This window comes from Myxine glutinosa, chromosome 1 (assembly GCF_964187855.1).
Source record: "Myxine glutinosa chromosome 1, kmMyxGlut1.1, whole genome shotgun sequence".
Taxonomy (NCBI): Eukaryota; Metazoa; Chordata; class Myxini; order Myxiniformes; family Myxinidae; genus Myxine; species Myxine glutinosa.
In genome coordinates, this window is record NC_136261.1 from 181,284,229 (window position 1) to 181,309,105 (window position 24,877).

The window sequence follows — 24,877 nt, forward strand, 5'->3', positions numbered from 1 at the left end:
TGTCGTTGCAAGGGAAACAAAAATAAGTTAAAGATAACACTGTTTGGTCAATTGTCTTTTCCAACAACCCTATAGTGTCGAGATTTAGACTGTCAGCATCTTAACATGTTTCACAGACAATGACAAATGGACATTTTTATGGTGTGTAGATAATTGCAATATGACAGTGGTCTACAGTAATGGGATGTGCTGAGGGTGCAGAAATAAATTGGCAAATCTGGGTTAGCAGACAGGAAGTGTGCTACAGGTCGCCATTGTGGCAACATCACGTGACCATTGTCATCCTCCGCAATGGCTTAACCTCCATCTTCAAAGTCCATCGGTGAAATTGATTGATTGATTTATTTACTTTACAAATAAGCATTGTATCATTTTATTGTGTTAAATTTCGTGTTGGTAATTCAATAGTCATCATAGGTTTACTGGAAGCTCTGCACTGACTAGTTAATTCAAATGCACAGTAAAGCAGCATAAGTGAGTGGGCGCAAAGTTATAATTGCCATATTCTACATAATATAATTAGGGTTCTTGATAGCCCCAACTTTTTTCTTTTTTTTAAATAATAATCATCATTAATCATGAATTCTTGGTAATTCAGCTGGATCTCCAAAATGTCTACAATAGTTATCGACAGTCAACTGCAAATGAGCGACATTGCAATACATGGTTTTATGCTCCACTTTAGTCATAAAGCAAGACTTATAGATGGCCATATTTAAAGTGAAAGACCTGAACCAAAGATCTAACTTTGAGTTGAACAAACTGTGTTTTACAATTTGTCCGCAACTGGTTAGTTGAAACAAAAAAAAAAAATACAATGTGGCAATCTGTGAAGATTTTCAGGAATGTTCGGTGAAAATGCATTTTAGGGTTTAAGAGGGAGAATAGAACCACCTTTAGAGGCCATTTTTCCCCGCAGAGCAGGGGTTGGCCTTTTTCAGGCACCATGGTCCCCTTTTTGAAGCGATGTTTTATGGCCGGATGTCCTTCCTGCCACCAACGCTGTTAGTCGCCTCTTGCGACACACAGGGAATAATTACCAGTGAACTGGTACTCAATTTGCCGACCTCGGAAGGATGACAGGCTGAGTCTACCCCCCTGGCATTAATTCAGCGATCGACCGGGATTCGAACCCAGGATCCTAGGATCCCAAGCTGGCACCCTAACCCGCTAAGCCAACACCAGGCTTTTAAGAGGGACAATATGCTAGGAATACTGTATATAATGACAAGAACAATAATGATCAATTAAGATAAAAAAAAAAAAAATCGGAGCTGGCAGGATGGCCTAAAAGTACTCGCACTCGCTTGTACACTGTCTAGTCTGGGTTTGAATACCAACCCAGCAAAAAACTGTTATATCGGTGTTTCATAGGTCGGGTGATTCATCAATGTGTGTGCCGTCCCTTGAATGGACGTTAAATTGGGTGTCCTTTCTGTCGGCATTTGTTGGTGGATATTAAAGATCGCACGGTGGACGAGCTTTCGCCAGCACCATGAACAAATTCCAAATTCTTGCCCTAACTACTTAGCCGAGCGTCAGGCCTGGCCAGCCGTTTCGTGAAAGACTTGCACCAAAAACCTCTGCCGGGTATATTCAGACGGACATGGGAATAATTGCGGCCATTAAAAAAGAAGAATGAAGATACTGAAGGTTGAAAAATCCACAACAATAGAGACGGAAGACACTGGTTTGAGGACAATGTTGAAAATCTGCAGTCGCCTCCCTACCTCCACCCTCCTCTATCCTCTCAAACCACTCTGGAACATCTTAGAACACTATCTGATAAATTGAGTCAACAAAACACGAGCTACCACTGAACTAGCCCATGTTTTCAAAATGTTACAATGGCATGCCTGATATCCACCAAGCTTTTGTATAAAGTGTTAATGATAGTAACACCCAAGTATAAATCAAATGAATGCTTACGAATTGATAACTCTGCACATTGTCTTACTTCCCCTTGTTTTTAGTGAAATAGCGTAGTTCCAGCATACATATTGGTATGATGTATGTAACAAGGTATCATTTTTATTTGACGAAAATAAAACTGTTCTGCAATACCTTTTATGATACAAGATGTACAAAACAATATTAGTTATATACCATTCTGAAATCAATGCTTTTTCTTAGAATATTATTTTAAAATATGACTTCTACAAATAAAAAAGATAAAATCTGCTATGTTATTCGTAAAGTGTTTGCTATGATGCTTTAAAACCTTTCAAAAAGAATACCAATTTATACACAGAAAAATAAATGCATCATGACATCAAACAGTTCTTGATGACTTGTAAGATCAAGAAATACCCTGGCTTGTCCAATTAATATTACTCATACTTACTGTTATAATATATATATATTATATACTTACTGTTAGGCCATTATTTAAAGCAAGATACAATTTTTAAGCATTGGTTTCACATTTTCTATATAAGCAGATTGGCCCGTTAAAATGGGTGATGGGATGGCATTGAATTTTATAGGATGGGAGGGCCATAGAATAACAGTTGTAAGACGTTAATTATGCCTCTGAAGTTTAGTGATGATGCACAAAGTGGTTAGAGAGAGGAGATTAAAAAAAAATGAGACAGACACCGTCCTTTTATGTACTAGATAATAGACGAGGTGATTATAAGAATTCTCAGAGGTAAATCTGATGCCAGTTAATGAGAAATTCATCTCAATAATGTTTGGTGTAAAATAAATAAAATGAGGGAGGGCACATATTTAATACATAACACAGGTGGGAGTATATTGAAAATGAAATATATACTTAGAAATGTAAGTGAGGATGATAGGTGAGAAAGAAGGATGGAAAATGTGGGTAAGAGTCATGGAAAGAAGGGAAAGAAGTTGGGAATAACAGAAATGAGGGACGAGCTGTACGTTATGAAGGAATGTCAGGGAGAGGGGAGGACGCTTTCAAAATTCTGACAAATTAACATCCGTCAAAAACAGTCTCTAACAATTTCATATATTACAGTCACAAATTATTCGCATGCAACTGTTAGGAAGTTGTGTAATTGCATGAATTTGTAGCAATTTAAGACGAGCTTCTTTTGTGGTTTGTTCTGAATTATATAATATACATACTAGTTAATCTATAGTTAAGTTACATATGCAAGGAAATGAGGAATAATGTTGGATTTCAAATTAAGTTAGCAATTTCAGTCAGTGGAAAACTGTAATGAACATGCACACAAGGATTTGCTATAAAAATAGCAGCAGATACAACTCACGTTTGCCAATGCCCATAGACCAGTTTCCAGTGACGTCATGCTGCGGGGCAAATTAAGGGGGCAAGCGTACAAAAAGGTGTACTTTAATTGTTTACAACTACAAAGCCTTACAGCATGAAGATACAAGCGCGCATTAAAGTATTTTATGCGTGCTTTTTACAAAAATTGCACTCTCCTCCTTATTTTGGCCCGCAGCGTGATGTCATGGAAACTCCTGTATAGTCACTTTGAACATAATAACAGTAACTCATGTTTATGCCCTTGGCGTGATGATCTAATGTTTGACTTTTTCTGTGTGTGTGTGCTCTTCTCTGCAGGAGCAAGAAAACATATTAGCCAGTAGGACCTGTAGCTAATTCTAGTTACATTTGGAACAGCCTTACAAATTAACTAAAAAGTATCAATACATGTAGTTTTTACATGATGGAGGGGATGATGGCAAAGGAAAACGAGATTGAATGACAAAAGCTCTCTTTCTCTCTCTCTTGTTGTGCAAATACATTATTGTACCTCATTAAGCTGTGACATGAAAAAGTATTGAGTTTGGACTTGTTCGTCTTTGGGTAATCTGTCCGTACATGCAACACAATGCTTCATGATAATTTTCATTGTCATCAATTGAGAAGACTCCAATTTAGAAATGTTGAGCCCGTCGGGAGTTTGTAATGTGCAGGATGTTTTCGTGATATTTGTTTTCACTGCATCATGATCAAATGATTACCTAATTTTTTTTTTTTATCTGTAAAGATCAATTTCATATTTTAAGTTCTACAATATGCAGTGTACTATATTGTTAGAAAAGAGAGAGAAAGAAAATGCAACAAAATGATTGAACTCTGAAGGTGGCATATAAGAGGTTGTTTTTACCAATCTGTTTTGTTTTTGCTATCGACATATTGTGTCATAATGTTAACGAGAGTCATTACCATTGTCTCCTAATTTCTGACCATGGTGCATCTAATTTTCAGGCTATTAGTCAGATTCATACTTCTTTCAACCCGATGCTACATGTATTTTGAACAATTAATGCTCATGAAACAGTTACTATGTGCTTTGTATTTTTCTGTTAATGTGTGTGGCTAGATATTAAAATGTTTTAAAGGTATTGTTATGTCTGTGGGGTAGTGATTACTGTAGTACAGGTAGAATGTATAAATTAGCATGCTCCGAATGTCGTGAAGAAGAAGAACCACCACCATGTAATATGTAGGGATTTTGTTTAGCCGTTTGTCGCGTAAGAGTGGACAATTGTGGCCATACGAGGATGGCCCTTGTGTTAACTAGTTGTAGGGATTATGTTAACTACTACCTTGTTCGTCAAACCTCTGTAATTTACATCCCTTGTCCCTTATCGCACCGCATTAGACACGTAGAGCAGGAATTGCCCATTAACTGCTTTAAATAACAATAAAAAACAACCGGAAGCCAGTTCTGAGCACTGCCGATGGCACGGCAACCAGCTACATCACCACAGGGTCAGGCAGGGCGAAAGCGACACCTCGAGGAGACACCATTGGTCAGGGTTTTGATGAACAGGTGGACTGCGTCACGAAGGCGGACTGCGTCACGCAGGCAGACTGCACCATGAAGGGGACTGCGTGTTCAGTGGTGGAGAGCTGAACCTGTGGTGTTGGCCTGCGGAGATTGGAGGAGAAGCACCGATGACGAGAGAGGTTGGCCGAGAAAAGAACGAGCTGAAGGAACTTTTGCCCCGCTTGGTTCCGGACTTTAGTGGGAGACTGCTGTGCGCTGACATTTCTCTCTTCATTGGGCTAGCGGCTAGGGTGCCGGCTTAGGATCCTAGGATCCTGGGTTCGAATCCCGGTCAATCGCTGAATTAACGCCAGGGGGGTTGACTCAGCCTGTTATCCTTCCGAGGTCGGCAAATTGAGTACCAGTTTACTGGTAATTCCCTGCTTGTCGTTAAAGGCGGCAAAAAGGGTTGGCGTCAGGAAGGGCATCCGGCCGTAAAACATTGCTTCAAAAAGGGGACCGAAAAACAACAACAACCACAGTTCCCGAAAAAGGCCAACCCCTGCTTGCGGGGAAAAATGGCCTCTAAAGGTGGTTTATTTTATTTTATTGGGCTTCATCACAGCGGCTGTGTTCCGGGACTTTGCTGGTGGACGTGAGGCGGAAGAACCGCGGATGGAGAGCTGCAGTTTTCCAGGTGGTGGAAAGACGCGTGGACGAGCACTGCTGGGCTGCAGCGTGACGAGGTGTGGCATAAAGAACAAGGGCGCAGCGAGGCTTACTTTGCGCCAAGGCGTGTTCCCGTGAACGGACCTCCAGGACCCGTTCGCAGACTGCCGAGACCCCATGAGCCGATCGGAGATAAGTCCCACTAAATAACCACACATCTTTATTTTATCCAACGTTATTTTATCCCTTTGTCTGTGTTTTAAGTCTGGTGTGGAGGATCCCATAGGAATTTAGTTTTACTGTCGCGCTTTTCTTGTTATCGGTATTTTCTTTTTTTTAAATCCTTTTGTTATTTTTGTACATTTTTTAATCCGTTTTCGTGCGAGTTATTTTTTGCAGGTTTGGGAACTGCCGGCGGACCACAGATAAGACCCTTCATCCCTCCACTCCCCTTTCTTCCCCCGCGTATATTAAGTCCGCATTTGATCAGTGCCTCGGAGTTAAAGCTTGCTTGGCTATTCGTTCCTGGGAAAGATTTTAATCGCCAGGAACACGACAGTATTTTATTAGTATCTCATATGGTCTCAGAAACCGTTGTCTTGAGGGTACATGCAAAGAAATAATATGGTAACGCTGCTATGTGATTGGTGTTTCTAACGTACTGATGTTTGGCTGCTTCATATTATCAGGTTCATATTGCATAATTATCATTTTTCAAATTCTGGTCAAAAACCAAACTGACATACCTAATGAATTATAATGGCAAATATATGAACTCACAAGCATAAACATTTAGATTTAAATATTATTTAATGCGAGAGAAAGAGAGAAATGAAAGGGTGAGAAACAGAAAAGTTGCAAAAGTAGACTCCAGAGGAGAAACAGAATACAGTAGATACATTCAAAGAGAAAACAACAAAAAAGAGAGAACATACAAAGAGAAGAGATTACACAGAGAGAAAGCAGATGAAGAGAACATGTGCAATAAAAAGAAAAGAGAGAGGTGATGGGATGGAGAAGTGTGTGTGTGTGTGTGTGTGTGTGTGTGTGTGTGTGTGTGTGTGTGTGTGTGTGTGTGTGTGTGTGTGTGTGTGTGTGTGTGTGTATGTAACATCGCTGGGATAAGTACAAGGATGCTAGGGGTGATCCAGAGCGTCAGCAATATGCCGAGCAGCAATATGCTAGATAAGTCACACAATGGAACAAACTGAGAGCTACCACTCGATCATTAAACATCAGGTTCGGAGAAGAGGTTGTTGTTGTTGTTGTTGTTGTTGTTGTTGTTGTATAGCCCCGGACAGTTCTCATGAACAAGCCTGTGGCATGGAGACAGCTGACTTATCTCCCAGGAGCGACCCAGAGATACCTCATATCTAGGATTATGTACCACAGCCGTCACAAAGTTGGGGCCACGACAGAGTTAAATGGACCCTGAATGGTTTAAAGGTCTAATTAGTTATATCATAATTTACATGCTTAGAGTATATCAGATGTATTATAAACCCCAATTTAGGCCTGCCAAGATAGTTTTTTTTGTAAAGGGCAGGTCAAATTGTTCCTAAATGGCCAATTTTCAAAATTTTGATGAAATGTGACAAAAGTGGTACCATTTGAAAGCTAAGTTGTCAACTTTTATGATCTCATTGGAATAAACTTTAAGAAAGGACAGTGATGTGCACTCGATGAATAAATTTGCATAATTTAGTAAGTTTGAGTAATATATGGGACAGGTGCTGTTTTCATGTAATTCAGTGCTGCAGTTTCATTAAATGTTTGTAATGGATACCTGTGGGGGCCTCTTGACATGAGACCACATTTAACACCAAACAGAAATTTGAATTGAATTGAACTTAACGTGTGTCATTGACTAGGCATGGCGATTAAAAGATGATCACGAAAACATCATTGGTCACATGCTGGGATAAGTACAGCACCACCGCTTACTCTATTACAGCGCCACCAGCAGGCAGCCATATTGGATTGAAGGAAAATATAAAATAATTATATCTCTGAAACCGCTTACCCTATTGATGTGAAATTTTACAAATTTCATCCAACACCACTGTTGCATATAGTTTGAAAATGATGTCATAGGTCACGTGGTTTGGCAGCCATCTTGGATAGAAAATCAACACAAAACTTCATAAACGTGATCCCATATGGGTAGCCATACATATGCAGAGTGTACATTTTTTATGGTCATATGTCACGTTGTATGGCAGCCATATTAGCTTGAAATCCGATATATTTTTAAAATCCCTTCTCTGAAACTGCTTCACCAATCGATGTGAAAATGTGATACTTGAAAACAGCTGAAGGAATTTAAATCAAACTTGTTTATTTTTCGGTCAGTGAACAAGGGCATCTACCCGTTGTGGGACTATACGGAGGCATATTGGGGACACAGTCGCATTGTTCTAGTTTTTAAATGAAAGTGTAAAGTGTCAATTTATACCAAGGGACATGTAATGACATCCTTACAAATTTGAAATGATCTACTTTTAATTAATAAATTTTAAAAACAACGTATGGGACAAAAAGTTCCTTAAGATATAAATATATCATAGAATATTTCCTTTGTAAATTCACAGAATTTTTACAACAAACATGAAAATTAAAATGAGCCTTTTTATACCATATGTTACTCCACCTATTACAATCAAGATAAAACCTCGTTAAAACTCTTTTGACATTTCTAATCAACAAGAATGAAAGAGCTACTCTTGTGCTTTCCTAAAAACCATAATGGATGGAGATAAAGATAGATTGTTTATAATGTGACAGAGAAGATGCACAATGCTCCGAAGTACATACTTGTTTGTGCATGAGCTGAGGGCTGCCATAAAATCCTGCACCTCCACCCCCACCCAGCCCGCCCACCCCCCCCCCCCCCCACACACACACACACACACACACACACAACACAGGGGGGGGGGGGGGGAGAAGGTTAATTCCGGCATCATCAGGTTCAAGTCCAGTAGGGCTTGGTTTGGCATTGTGTTCAGTTACATTGGTGTCAACGAGTGGGATTGTCCTTTCCCTCCCCCCTATTAAAATTTTAATTGATTGGGTGTCAGGAAAATTGTAAAATAGTCTAAATTGGACAGAATTTTGGTTGAAATTTTATTTTCTCCAAATTTGGCATAGGGGGTAACTTCATATGGATGCTACGCTTTGGACAATTATCATACCCCAGGTGAGGGTGGGCACTTGGTCGATGCTACAGCACCACCAGCAGGCATGTAGAGTGAGCATGAGGACACGGATATGAGCACGGACAATCCGAGACCATGGGAGCAGGAATTTCCTCCTTAGGAAATGTCCTGCTGAGTGTGGTGAGAAAGGCTCGCCATTGTTGTGGAGTCACTGGTACCCAGAGTGCCCCGGGAAGTAACGGCACTCCCACATGCTCAGTGGCTGTGTCTGTCTCGTCTAAAGTCCTGTGTTGTGTCTCATGTATTCATTTGTATGTTTGTGTGTGTGTGTGTGTGTGTGTGTGTGTGTGTGTGTGTGTGTGTGTGTGTGTGTGTGTGTGTGTGTGTGTGTGTGGCAACTCTACTTCTAGCCTTAGATCCTAAAAAAAAAGAAGCGAGGTAAAAGTATGGAAGGAATGAAAGAAAGTGTGAAAAGAGGAATAAGGAAGTTTCAAAAAAGACGGAGGAAACGAGTGAGGAATTGCATAAGGAAATGCAAGAATTTAAAGGTGAAGTGAATGAGGATGAGAAAATAATATGGTGTCATATGACCGGGTCACTTACAGGAACTAGAAAAAAATAAGCTAAAGATGGAAATTTATCAGATGAAAAAAAGAAATCCACCATCCATCAGATGGAAATTTTCATGCTGCCTCCCTGTCTGCCAATCTGGAAGAAACCTCAACTTGGGTTTTCATATGGAACATGACTTTTAATCCAAGCAACTCTCATGTTCTCAGACACATTGCTGGAAAGAGACATTTACTTAAACTAGGGGTCCGCAACCTGCATTTTTTTCGGCTGCCTACAGCCTGAAAATCTATGTGTGTGGCCCGCTGGATGACGTCATAAGAGCATGATGTGCGGCCTCATTTGTGTCGTTTCGTTTTGCTGCTCATACACATTTTAATGGTCTTATTTAACTACGAGTATATGTGAAGCAAAATAAGGAAGCCCCTCCAAGGTCTTTGGTTGCCCCTCATATAACATGTACTCCTTTCGGTTTCAGATCAGAAAAAGAAACATGCCACATCCAGAGAAAAAGAAGCGAAAACTTGATGAAAACCACAAATTAAATTATCTTTGGGAAGAACTTTTTTTTTGTCATTGAAAAAAAGAAAGAAATGTGTTTGCCTAAATCTACTGTGTTGAAATGAAGCAACGTGGGTGAAAATTTCATGATGAAACATGCAACCTACAACGAAAAATACCCAAAAGACACAGAAGCGAGAAGGGTGAAGTAAGCTTGTCAGAAAGACTGCAATGTGTTTTCACAGAAACTCTTGAAATGACCAAGGCGAAAAGACCTTGATGGCTTTGATCAACATTAGGCAAGAAAACTATATTTTGACTCTTCATTCATCAAGTAATGCACCTCGATAATCATAGAGACAGTTGCCAATGAAAAAGGGATTATACAACAAGAAACGAATATACAGTAAACATTCCGTATTCACGAGTTCTCTTTTTGTGCGTTCCAGGTATTCGCGAATTTGTAAATGCATACAATTCCTAATCCGGGATCCATCATCTTCCAGTATTCGCGAGTTTACAAGCCCCCATTGCCCTACCTCCACCCCCACGAAGTACCACCAACACCTGTGCCACAAGTGAGTCCGGTGAACTGGTTGAAGACTTGTTTGATCTTTTCCCATTTCTAGATAGAACTCGTGGAAGTGAAATTCTTCATGGTGTGCTCAAAACATGAGAAATTTGATGTTTCACTGGATAAGGTGTACTCCGTAACGACCGACAGAGCACTAGCAATGATAGGTAGAAACGCTGGATTTGTGGTGCTGTTTTGTGGCAGAGATGACGTGAGAAATTGCATTCTCTCATATCATTGTCTCATACATCAGGAACGCTTGGTCAGCATGCACAACTTTCACCACTTAAAAGCGGTCATGGAAGATGTCATTCAAGTTGTGAACTTAATTTGTGGTCATACCGACAGACATCAGCAATTCAAACAATTGCTTGAGGAACATGATGAGCATTATGGTAACTTAGTATATTGCAGCCGTTGCTGGTTCTCTCGTGAAGTACTCGGTCACTTCTATGACTTCCTGAATCCCATTATTGACTTTTTGACCGTTGATCAAAAGTTGCCTGAGAAAATTCAAGCTGTCCTGCAGAAAATGACCACAATCCAGTGGATTGAAAAGCTGGCTTCCTTGGCTGACAATTACAGCACATTTAAATATACTGACTTGACAACTCCAAGCAAACGATAGTTATTTGTGATTTGTACTTCTTCATTACTGCATTTATCAGTAAACCGAGGCTATTTGAACACCACCGGATGCAAACAAAACGTACTTTGACACACTGAAAGACCAGCCAAAATTACCTGGCAGGTGACACATGCAAACACAAAACAAATATACACATGAAGTGCTTGGAAGAATTGCAGTCGGAATTTGCTGATCAGTTTTCCAAAATAAAAACTAATTTGTTGTTCTCCTTCATTTCAAACCCATTTCTATTGGAAGCAGATGAGCTCAGCAACTGCCAGCCATATATTGATGAAGCAATTCTCACTGATGCACAAATGGAGCTCCTGGACTTGCAGTGCAATGACATCTCACGAAACCATGGAGTCACCGTTGGATTTGTGTAAAGTGTGTACCAGGAAACGTTGAAACGAGCAGCTTAATAGTGCTTTTGATGCTTGGATCAACCTACCGCTGCGACCTTCAGCATGCTCACCTTTGTGAACAACAAGTCAACATCTGACTCAACAAGAACAACAAGTTTGTGAACAACAAACAACAAGTTTAAAACTAAAGAATAATAACAGCAGAACTCGTGAAGGCAGCAGTTCCCAAATTTGAGCCAAATTTCGCTAAAATTGCAAATTGTATGCAGACTCAAGCCTCACATTAGTCTTAAGCTTTTTATTTGTATTTCTGAATGTGTATGTAACCAAGGTTTGTACTGCAAATGACAATTTTTTTGTTTTTAGCAGCGTGACTGGTTCAATGCTTGATGACCTCGTCATCCTGGATTTCTGAATTTACAATTTAGTTATGTATTTCTGAATGCGTAATTATATGTTATAATTTTTATTTCCAAATACCTGTGCCATATCTATCGCGTGCAGGCGATCGCTACTTTCTAACTAGTAAAGTGGCCGATTTGTAAGAAAAGGTTGTACACTCCTGACTTAAGCCCTCCGATACACTTCTGTGGCTAGCTACACACAGATGTCTCACCATCTTCCATAGTTTTACTTGGTCCCACCACAGAGCCGAGTTATCATCTAACGGGCACACAGCAGTTGCGTTCTCAGCGCATGCACCCAAATAGAGAACTATAATGTTCCCTTAGCCACCATTTGGCACTCTCCAGTTTAAACAAGCGTTACGCCTCGGTCCCCCGTCGTTGAAGTGATGTGAGTTGACAAAATGGAAGACGCAAGGCGGCCATCTTGGATTTTGACGTGGCGACCCAATTTTCAATAGCGTTCTCCCTTATGCGTCGATACACCCACACACCAGATTAGAAGTTAGTAGTTCGTTTATTTTTCAAGATATTTCGCTCACAAGGTTCAGACATGTATATGGTGGCGGCCATCTTGGATTTTGACGTGGCGACCCAATTTTCAATAGCGTTCTTCCTTATGCGTAGATACACCCACACACCAGATTAGAAGTTAGTAGTTCGTTTATTTTTCAAAATATTTCGCTCAAGGTTCAGACATATATATGGTGGCGGCCATCTTGGATTTTGACGTGGCGACCCAATTTTCAATAGCGTTCTTCCTTATGCGTAGATACACCCACACACCAGATTAGAAGTTGGTACTTCGCTTATTAGAAGTTGGTATATTGCATATACGTGCATGCATGCATATATATATATATATATATATATATATATATATATATATATATATATATATATATATATATATATATATATATAGTCCTCGCTTTTCAATATAGTCCTCGCATAATGAGGACTATATCGTCCCGGTTAACATTGTTTCATTATCAAGTCTTTCACCTATTACACAGTATACTCATTTTAAGTCATTCACCATTCCGTTACATCGTTTCACCTTTAATTTAGTACCAAAGTAATGGTTTTCCTTGTTTTTTTAAAGCTACAGTATATATTATACCATAAATACCAGTGTATAAGCCATACCGTAAATACTTGTGTACAAGCCCACACAGAGTAGGTACAGTGTAGGCCTTATATACACCAAGCTGTGCATCAATAACATCGGTGGGTCCTTTGGCTGAAGTTACTCAGGTGTGGAGGAAGTTGTGGCCTGAATTTGTCAATGCCTAGAAAGAATTTAAATATGTTAGCCCCGCTATGAAAAAAGTTATCCTCGGCTTGACCAATAAAGTGGGTTTTGATGAGGTGGAAGAAGTCGACATTACCCAACTTCTGCTATCACACAGAGATGAGTTAACCAATGAAGGTCTGAAGCAACGTCTGGAGAAGAAGGTCTGGAGATTATGAGAAAAAATAACTAGAGATGATATTCAATTGTTTGTTTAAAATTATTTAAAACTTGTAATCTATGTGTAAATAATGTCTTTTGTCTGTCGATAAAAACATTTCCCTGGAACCTATAACTGCTTGTTCTTGTCACTTACCCAAGGCATTTCTCATAAGTCGTCCACAACCTTTTGAGATACCCTGTTCACAAAAGGACAGACAAACAAACAGACAAGGGTAAAAACATAACCTCCATCCACCTTTGGTGGGTGGAAGTAAAAAGGCTATAAAATCGGTCAATAATTAAAGCAAAATGCTGGCTTAAAGATTTGTCACTGCAGTTTCAGGAGACAAAGGCTTGCTATTTAAATTCTGTACAGCTGTGAAAATCAGACGATTTTCTGTACAACAGCTTCTCAAGATAATACCTTGTGTCCATTTGTGGAGTGGTGCGATTCATACCGGTTTTGGTGTTTACGTTTCTCCAACTATTTCAAGACTCCAACTATTGCATCTCGATCACTTCCCAGCACCCAATGAGATGCCATCACGCCAGTTCCAGGGGTGGGGTCTATGCAGGTGTGCGTGTCACATTCTTAAGTCTTTTCCAACAATGTGGGCGTCTTGCTATTCTCATGTTGATTAACTACCCGATCACAATATTGATGCACAATATTGATGAAATAATGCACATGATGACACCTAAATGTATGTACATTATCGCGATGGTTCATTAATAATAACAACGCTGTAGCACACACGGCAGCATTGACGCCACACTGTGCGAGCTGAAACTCTCGGCTGAAGAGGCTCTCCAGGTCGGAACTTCCAATCCCATACGACTTCGTGGAGCAAATCCAGTAAATGGAGACATTGCATGATAAGTGTGAACTGACACAAACCTGCTTATGGAGACGAGATATAAAATACCTAATAGCAGAGGAAGTATCTAGGCCACTGTTGCCATAATCACAAGATGAGATGTGGTCACTTGATGGATCATTTCTTTCAAGGGGAAATAGTTTTGTATCCATTTGCCTAAGCTTGCAAGAAAGTTCCAGATATCTTTTGTGGATAAAATTGTGGTTTTGACATCAATTTTGCAGTTTCCATATTTGAGCCTGGTCTCTCTCTGCAGCAGTCACACTTCGTACTTCAGTTAATTCCTCATATAGACATCTGTTTTATCACCGAACATGGTTTACCTAGGGTATTTGATCCTGCCACTTGAAAAGGAGAGGTAAATCTCTTCATCCAGCATTCTGTTTACATCTAAATTACTACAAGTTCCAAGTAATATTTTGGATAATTGCATTACCCCCAAATAATTAGTGGAAGACAACTATGCTAATTAATGAAAGTGCTGAAAATTTGGAATATTTCTTGAAATATGTATTTTACTCAAGGATAAAAAATAAAATTTTATGAATAAGGCTTCAATTCACTATTACTGTAAATTGCTGCAAAAATGAAGTTAAAGCTATTTCTAGTTGCACGATTTTATTTTTAAACGGCCATCTTGTCACCTTGCATTTTATTTTCAAGCCAGAAAAGTCGACTTATAAAACGGTGACATTAGAAACAAAAGTTGACTACTCTATCAAATGGAATGGAAAACTAGTCTTTGTGAAGGCTTGCGTCTATCTGAGTCGGCAGATGGGTCGAACTGTGGACGGAATCAACGAACGTCGATCGAAGTATGCTAAGCGCTTGCAGGTTAATTGATCAACATCCAATATTTTAACTACAAAAAGGCAACTCATCAATGACCTGAAGGCATGGAGGTATTTTTATGTGAAGTTTCATGAAACTCTGAAGTCTGGTTCAAATTGGCAAAGCTTCCATTTTACTCGTGAGCTTCCAATTAATAGAAATTGTGTTTGTTTGAGACGGAACTTTAAAAACATATAAAATTTGACGGAGATTGACAATACTATTCCATTAGGATGCCAGTGCTATTTATTTCCTTTGTCGAATTTCATCTAGATTAAAAGCAATGCACACCTTCGTTTTGAAGAATTACTAATTATAATGTTATTTTTGTTCGGTGTGTGTGTGTGTTTTTCAAGGAAGGTTTTCAAACACTGGCATTCTTCTGCTCATTGCTTGATTGACAGCACCATGGTCAACTGACCTGTAAAAGTTATAAAATCGAGTTGACTTCTCCAACTAGAGTGAGTGAAAGCTAAAAGTGAAGGTGATGGCAGTACCAATAACTGATGAATAGATTCGGTGTGACAAAGAACAGGATCTGAGATGAGGAAGTCAAGCATGCCGAATCGCATATTTCCCTTTTTGCAGCTGAGAGATGTACAGCTTGGACTTGCTACCATCTGATCGCTTGATCCACACTTCCAGAGAGTTGATGGCTGTGATAGTGGCACTGTGGGCACAACAGAAGGTGGTTTACAGTCAGCACCAAGATGAAGACACAAAATAAAGTCAGACAGCTTGCATTGACTAGTGATAGCATTTGCCTGCAGAACAGAAAATTATTGTCTTTTTGAAAATCTTTAGAGCGTGTTCATTACAGTGCCGAAGATTAATATTAAGCCTTCGTGTTGGCTTAATGAGGCAGGCTTAAAATCTTAGGGTCTTGAGTTTGAGCCCCTGTTGAATGAATGAATGAATGAATGAATGAATGATCGTTTTAAGGCCATTTCCCCCGCTAGAGCGGGGGTTAGCCTTGCGGGCCCCATGACAATCATGGTTCCCTGTTTGAGGCAATGTTTTTATGGCCGGATGCCCTTCCTGACGCCAACCCTTGGTCGCCTCTTACGATGCGCAGGGATACGGTGTACCTATTCTAAATCGGGATACACACCGGGATCATTCATCCCAGCAAGCTGGTACTCAATTTGCCGACCTTGGAAGGATGACAGGCTGAGTCAACCCCCCTGGCGTTAATTCAGCGATCGACCGGGATTCGAACCCAGGATCCTAGGATCCCAGGACAGCACCCTAACCGCTAAGCCAACACCAGGGATGCAGGTTAGTCGATCCTGCCCTGTTGTGCCATTGAAATAAAACCAGATTGGTTTACTCAGCCTGGCATCATTCCGATGTCGGCAAAATGAGTATTAGCCTACTGTTAAACAGGGGCACTACATCGGCAGCACAGCCTCATCACAACTTCATGAGCAGCACAGACAATGATGCAACCAGCAGCCCCAGGCTGCATACAAAACAACATAGAGATTGTACATTTATCTGTACATGTATATGAGAACACAACAGGGTGCTTTTACATGAATTAAAATGGCAGCGACTACGCAATAGGCATTTTAGATGCGATGGAATTACTAGTTTTCGTGAAGGCTGTGACCACCCTGCATTGACGGAAAAAGTGAAAACGCATTTTATCAACCAAAGGCAATCTTTTTTCGACTGAAGTGCTAATGTTTGAAACTTCATGCGCACCGTAATCAGCACATCTTCTGATGGCAGTTAACGTATCCTTATCGACCTTCAGTCGACAAAATCCACGAGACATTTGAGGACAGGCAGGGGATGTGGGGATTGCTTACAACTTCAGAAGAGAACAATATTAGTGTCGGTCAATCGGGAAAAGTTTTAATTGGCACAGGATTATATATTTAGGGGAAATATGAGATTACAAATTAATCGATTAAATCCCACCCTTCGAGGATTGAACGACGAACGTGCACCAGGAAAATACATGTTAATATTGAATGCGGTGCTGATCGAATGTGCACCTCATTCGTTAGTTACATGCATATATGCTGCAGCGAATGTTGGTACTGTACAAAGCAGTAATTAACTAAAAGACGTCGATTAGGGATAACTCTAAAGAGGAGGTAACAAACTCACCCTGAATGATCTACCCACATCGGCCCCGAATGTAAGATTCACCTTCTCTCGTAATCCACAAGTTCCTTAATATTCAGGCATTTGGGCCATGTTTTGGAGTAATTATGTGTTGCTTAACTTGCTTTTTCAAAGTAAAAGATAAAGTAATGAAACGATACATGGCATCACATTAAAACAACTTCAATCTCTTTTTTCCCCAATCCCCAAATCCTTTTACACATCCTTTCCCCCCTCCTCCCCCTCCCCCCCATTTTTCATGCAACTCAAACCCACAAAATAAGTCTGGCAAAAGTTTATTACTTCTGCCAACAACGGTGGATGGAGGTTACCTTTTCACTCCTGTTTGTCTGTTTGTGAGCAGAATATCCCAAAGTTATGGACGGATTCGGATGAAACCTGGCGGGCAGGTTGCGTGTGTGACAAGGACAAATTGATTGGATTTTGGTGAAGATGCGGATACTAGAATTGTTTAAGTGATTCTTCACAAATGAGAGATATGGGCCAAAAACTACATATAGCACGATATCCCAAAACGTTGTGGATGGCTTACGACAAAACTTGGTGGATGAGTTAGGTAGGTGACAAGAACAGGCCGATTAGATTTGGTTCAGGTCTGGATGCAGATCCGGCCCATCAGTGGGATTCAAAACGTAAACTGTTCATCCTGGCCTAGGTATGCGGTCTACCAAGTGCCGTTTTAGTTTTCTCAGTGTTTACCTTCAAATATGGTGTACCCAACCCATGCTGCCTCTGTTTCCACCTTCCAATCTCATATCCACTGCCTTCCTGACACCGTCTTTCACCGCTGAGAAGGTAGATAGATATCTGTCCATCGTCAACTCTTCATTGACGACCTGCCCAAATGGCATCACTGTCCATCTTGTAAAAAAAACTGTTCTGCTGCTCTTGTTCACCTTCATCTACACTCTTCAGCCTGTCTTCCTTTGGCCACATCATGTCTGTCTGGATATCCAGCAACATCACTCCCATTCATTCACAAGAAGGCTGAAAACAGATCCTCTCAAGTTTCAAAGATAGGCCAATAAGCTCTTCAATTACAAGGCAAATCTTGGAATCTATCATTGCTGCCGATGTCAAGTCTTTATTCTTCTCCAACAGCCTGATCTCTGATCATCAGTTTGGCTTTCATCCTACTTACTCAACCCTGGACATGCTGTTGCTGCTCTTATTCTAGCAATTGTTGGAGACCCTAAATAGGGGCGTTTAACTGAAGATAATGAAAAGTCTAGAAGAAATAAATGCAGAAGCGTTTTTTTTTTTAGTAGAATAGACAGTGGCAGGACTAAAGGCCACAGTCATACAATAAAGAAGAGAGTTAGTATGCTAGTAAGGCAGGGGTATTTCACTCAGAGAGCAGTTAATGTCTGAAATGGTGCCCCTGGAAAGGTAGTGGCAGCAGGAATAGATTTGTTTTTAAAAATAATTCGGCACCTGGAAGTATTGGAGATCAAGAGCTACATGTACATTGGCAGGATTGATAGGTAACTTAGGCACGGTGATTGCATACGTCATGGGTCTTGCCCAAAGGCGAACGTGCTTTTGGGGTTTATTTAGCCCTCACCTAACAATCCCCTTTACCCCCCCCCCCCCTCCCCCACACACACACACACACACACACACACACACACACACACACACACAAAAACCCCAGAAAAACACCCTGCTGATGTAATTGTGCCTGGCTCATTGCTCCTCTGCCTCCTCCTCCCTAACTCCCACCCCCTTCCACAGTCAAGCTGTTAAACTGATAGATTGCATTAATGTGGTATTAATAAAGCACAGGCATGATGACCCAAATAGTCTCCCCCTGTGTCTAAGTTCCGTGTATATCCTTGCACTGCTTGTGGCGTAAAATGCTGACCACTCCCCTTCATTCCTAGCATTCTGATTTCCTTCACTAACGCAATTCAAAGCTTTGCTGTCAAAGTAACCCTCTCTTCTCCTCTCCATGGCCAGTTGAGTCACGGGAGCCTCAATCATGGCAGTTTAATGGACCAATTGTTGCTTCTTGCAAACATAAATGACCTCTCTGATTGCTCTGGAAAACCTTCCCTTACTTTTTGCATCTGAGTCTACATTGTGTTGTACAGTAACCCAATCCCACTGACAGACGGCAGCTGCGTCCCTCTCCTGTGTAATTGACTAGATGCTGGTGTGATACATGGAACACTCATTCAATCCTGGCATACAGATAGCATACAAATTACACAGCCAAATGAAAAGACTGGTAGATTCAAATTTTGAAGACCATATTTTTTGGCGTTTACATCTAATTGGATAATTTTCCCATTTTCTTTCCTTTATTCATAGATAAGTCAATTTGGAGTATAATGCAAAGCAAAATCAACTACGGTAGTCAGCAAAGCTGTGAGTCAATCAAAACAATAGAGGTGTAAGTTCCTCCCTAACGCTCACAACACAGCAGACAGTACTTCAAGTGTCATGAATATGAATGAGCTGTTTTGTGCGTATTATTTGCACTACTTTGTGGGACGACCTTTGGATAAAAAAAAACCACCTTTAGAGGCCATTTTTCCCCGCAAGCGGGGGTTGGCCTTTTTCGGGAACTGTGGTTGTTGTTGTTTTTCGGTCCCCTTTTTGAAGCAATGTTTTACGGCCGGATGCCCTTCCTGACGCCAACCCTTTTTGCCGCCTTTAACGACAAGCAGGGAATTACCAGTGAACTGGTACTCAATTAGCCGACCTCGGAAGGATGACAGGCTCAGTCAACCCCCCTGGCGTTAATTCAGCAATTGACCGGGATTCGAACCCAGGATCCTAGGATCCTAAGCCGGCACCCGAGCCGCTAGCCTAGGGCGAGCGAGCTAGACCTTTGGATAAATAAGGAATGTAATAGTATTTCAACATGTTTGTTACCATGTAGAGGTACAATATTTAAAACAAGTTACACTCGCCACTGACACCGCATTTCCTGTGCGCGCAATATTCCCAGCACTTACCTTTAGCCAACGTAACAACCTCCAACTTAAAAGGTGCCGTGTACGACTTGCGTTACTTTATGGGAGACATTGTGAGATGACGTAGTAAGGATGGATACATATGAAGGGAATTGAAAGGTATAGATCAAACGTAATTGGCAAGTGCATATGCTCGTTATTAATTGGATAACTGCCTCTGCCACTGAAGGTGGATGGAGGTTATGTTTTCAGCCATGTCTGTCTGTCTGTCTGTCTGTGAGCAGGATATCTCAAAAAGTTATGGACAGATTCGGACGGAAAATGGTGGGCAGGTTGGGGGTGTGGACAAGGACGAATGTTTTTGGTGAATATCTGGATCCGGATATGAGAACGTTCTAATTTTCTGTGTTCTTCATCATTGAGAGATCGGGCCAAGAACGATATATAACATGATATTTCAAAAGTGGTGGATGGATTGTGGCAAACCTTGGTGGATGAGTTGGGTCTGTGACAAGAACAAGCTGATTAGATTTTGGTTCAGGTCCGGATCCAGATCCGGCCTATCGGTGGGATACAAAATGTAAACTGTTCAGCCTGGCGGAGGGATGCACTCTACCGAGTGCCGGTCTAGTTTCGCAAGTGTCAGTGAGTGGATTATCGTTTGATTGCTCATCCAATCCGGAAACGTTCCGGGCAATGATTTCTGCGGTATTTTTTAAATTGGCAACTATGCATTTTTCTTCAAAAATATCAAACATTGCAAATGTTTTTCATTTATGCATGCAATGTCTTAAACCATAGATAAGTCGATTCTTAATACAAGTTGAGACCCGGACTTTCGGGGGAAGGTTGGGGGGGGGGGGGGGGACAGGGGGAGTATCGAATTGTACGCCAAAATTACGGTACATAATTTTACGTCGGTTGTTAGGAAATGAACATACTGACAAAGAAGCAGATTGCAAAGATGGTTTGCTTTATCACTCCATACTCAAAATTACATTCAAGCTGAAGTGGGAAAAGATGACTGCACGTCTCCTTATTAACCCTTGCAGTTTGAATGCAATTTCAAGAAAAGAGTGCAGATAATGTTGAGAGTTGTCATCATTCACATGTCATCATGTCACACTTGCAAACACAAGTAATCCAGGTTGGATTACTTGTTTAACAAAAAATATGATTTATCGAAATACAACTGGCTTTAATCGACAACTGATATGAATATGAATAATGAATGATCGTTTTAAGGCCATTTTCCCCGCTAGAGCGGGGGTTAGTCTTGCGGGCCCCATGACAATCATGGTTCCCTGTTTGAGGCAATGTTTTTATGGCCGGATGCCATTCCTGACGCCAACCCTTGGTCGCCTCTTCGATGCGCAGGGATACGGTGTACCTATTCTAAATCGGGGTACACACCGTGATCATTCATCCCAGCAAGCTGGTACTCAATTTGCCGACCTTGGAAGTATGACAGGCTGAGTCAACCCCCCTGGCGTTAATTCAGCGATCGACCGGGATTCGAACCCAGGATCCTAGGATCCCAAGCCAGCACCCTAACCGCTAAGCCAACACCAGGGATGCAGGTTAGTTGATCCTGCCCTGTTGTGCCATTGAAATAACACCAGATTGGTTGACTCAGCCTGGCATCATTCCGATGTGGGCAAAATGAGTATTAGCCTACTGGTAACAGGGGCACTACATCGGCAGCACAGCCTCATCACAATTTCATGAGCAGCACAGACAATGATGCAACCAGCAGCCCCAGGCTGCATACAAAACAACATAAAAAACCACCGTTTAGAGGCCATTTTTCCCCGCAAAGCGGGGGTTGGCCTTTTTCGGGGACCGTGGTTGTTGTTGTTTTTTGGTCCCCTTTTTGAAGCAATGTTTTACGGCCAGATGCCCTTCCTGCCGCCAACCCTGTTTGTCGCCTTTTTACGACACACAGGGAATTACCAGTGAACTGGTACAAAACAACATAGAGATTGTACATTTATCTGTACATGTATATGAGAACACAACAGGGTGCTTTTACATGAATTAAAATGGCAGCGACTACGCAATAGGCATTTTAGATGCGATGGAATTACTAGTTTTCGTGAAGGCTGTGACCACCCTGCATTGACGGAAAAAGTGAAAACGCATTTTATCAACCAAAGGCAATCTTTTTTCGACTGAAGTGCTAATGTTTGAAACTTCATGCGCACCGTAATCAGCACATCTTCTGATGGCAGTTAACGTATCCTTATCGACCTTCAGTCGACAAAATCCACGAGACATTTGAGGACAGGCAGGGAATGTGGGGATTGCTTACAACTTCAGAAGAGAACAATATTAGTGTCGGTCAATCGGGAAAAGTTTTAATTGGCACAGGATTATATATTTAGGGGAAATATGAGATTACAAATTAATCGATTAAATCCCACCCTTCGAGGATTGAACGTGCACCAGGAAAATACATGTTAATATTGAATGCGGTGCTGATCTAATGTGCACCTCATTCGTTAGTTACATGCATATATGCTGCAGCGAATGTTGGTACTGTACAAAGCAGTAATTAACTAAAAGACGTCGATTAAGGATAACTCTAAAGAGGAGGTAACAAACTCACCCTGAATGATCTACCCACATCGGCCCCTAATGTAAGATTCACCTACTCTCGTAATCCACAAGTTCCTTAATATTCAGGCATTTGGGCCATGTTTTGGAGTAATTAGGTGTTGCTTATCTTGCTTTTTCAAAGTAAAAGATAAAGTAATGAAACGATACATGGCATCACATTAAAACAACTTCAATCTCTTTTTTCCCCAATCCCCCTCTTCCCCCCCCCACCCCCCCATTTTTCATGCAACTCAAACCCACAAAATAAGTCTAGCAAAAATTTATTACTTCTGCCACCAACGGTGGATGGAGGTTACCTTTTCACTCCTGTTTGTCTGTTTGTGAGCAGAATATCCCAAAGTTATGGACGGATTCGGATGAAACCTGGCGGGCAGGTTGCGTGTGTGACAAGGACAAATTGATTGGATTTTGGTGAAGATGCGGATACTAGAATTGTTTAAGTGATTCTTCACAAATGAGAGATAGGGCCAAAAACTACATATAGCACGATATCCCAAAACGTTGTGGACGGCTTATGACAAAACTTGGTGGATGAGTTAGGTAGGTGACAAGAACAGGCCGATTAGATTTGGTTCAGGTCTGGATGCAGATCCGGCCCATCAGTGGGATTCAAAACGTAAACTTTTCATCCTGGCCTAGGTATGCGGTCTACCAAGTGCCGTTTTAGTTTTCTCAGTGTTTACCTTCAAATATGGTGTACCCAACCCATGCTGCCTCTGTTTCCACCTTCCAATATCATATCCACTGCCTTCCTGACACCATCTTTCACAGCTGAGAAGGTAGATAGATATCTGTCCATCGTCAACTCTTCATTGACGACCTGCCCAAATGACATCACTGTCCATCTTGTAAAAAAAAACTGTTCTGCTGCTCTTGTTCACCTTCATCTACACTCTTCAGCCTGTCTTCCTTTGGCCACATCATGTCTGTCTGGATATCCAGCAACATCACTCCCATTCATTCACAAGAAGGCTGAAAACAGATCCTCTCAAGTTTCAAAGATAGGCCAATAAGCTCTTCAATTACAAGGCAAATCTTGGAATCTATCCATTGCTGCCGATGTCAAGTCTTTATTCTTCTCCAACAGCCTGATCTCTGATCATCAGTTTGGCTTTCATCCTACTTACTCAACCCTGGACATGCTGTTGCTGCTCTTATTCTAGCAATTGTTGGAGACCCTAAATAGGGGCGTTTAACTGAAAATAATGAAAAGTCTAGAAGAAATAAATGCAGAAGCGTTTTTTTTTTTAGTAGAATAGACAGTGACAGGACTAAAGGCCACAGTCATACAATAAAGAAAAGAGTTAGTATGCTAGTAAGGCAGGGGTATTTCACTCAGAGAGCAGTTAATGTCTGAAATGGTGCCCCTGGAAAGGTAGTGGCAGCAGGAATAGATTTGTTTTTAAAAATAATTCGGCACCTGGAAGTATTGGGGATCAAGAGCTACATGTACATTGGCAGGATTGATAGGTAACTTAGGCACGGTGATTGCATACGTCATGGGTCTTGCCCAAAGGCGAACGTGCTTTTGGGGTTTATTCAGCCCTCACCTAACAATCCCCTTTACCCCCCCCCCCCCCCCACACACACACAAAAACCCCAGAAAAAATGCTGATGTAATTGTGCCTGGCTTATTGCTCCTCTGCCTCCTCCTCCCTAACTCCCACCCCCTTCCACAATCAAGCTGTTAAACTGATAGATTGCATTAATGTGGTATTAATAAAGCACAGGCATGATGACCCAAATGGCCTCCCCCTGTGTCTAAGTTCCGTGTATATCCTTGCACTGCTTGTGGCATAAAATGCTGACCACTCCCCTTCATTCCTAGCTTTTTGATTTCCTTCAACAACGCAATTCAAAGCTTTGCTGTCAAAGTAACCCTCTCTTCTCCTCTCCATGGCCAGTTGAGTCACGGGAGCCTCAATCATGGCAGTTTAATGGACCAATTGTTGCTTCTTGTAAACATAAATGACCTCTCTGATTGCTCTGGAAAACCTTCCCTTACTTTTTGCATCTGACTCTACATTGTGTTGTACAGTAACCCAATCCCACTGACAGACGGCAGCTGCGTCCCTCTCCTGTGTAATTGACTAGATGCTGGTGTGATACATGGAACACTCATTCAATCCTGGCATACAGATAGCATACAAATCACACAGCCAAATGAAAAGACTGGTAGATTCAAATTTTGAAGACCATATTTTTTGGCGTTTGCATCTAATTGGATAATTTTCCCATTTTCTTTCCTTTATTCATAGATAAGTCAATTTGGAGTATAATGCAAAGCAAAATCAACTACGGTAGTCAGCAAAGCTGTGAGTCAATCAAAACAATAGAGGTGTAAGTTCCTCCCTAACGCTCACAACACAGCAGACAGTACTTCAAGTGTCATGAATATGAATGAGCTGTTTTGTGCGTATTATTTGCACTACTTTGTGGGACGACCTTTGGATAA

The 24,877-nt window shown here is 41.1% G+C and overlaps 1 protein-coding gene across 1 annotated transcript in view; it reads right to left on the reverse strand.

Moving 5' to 3' along the window:
- Positions 1-14,804: 14,804 nt before the first annotated feature.
- The window catches only part of LOC137431637 (breast cancer metastasis-suppressor 1-like protein), a 110,056-nt gene continuing 99,983 nt past the window's right edge, over positions 14,805-24,877 (reverse strand). The window contains exon 10 of the mRNA XM_068123185.2: positions 14,805-15,416. Coding sequence (XP_067979286.2) covers positions 15,299-15,416 — 118 coding nt within the window. The 3' untranslated portion in view covers positions 14,805-15,298. The remainder of the gene's footprint in view (positions 15,417-24,877) is intronic.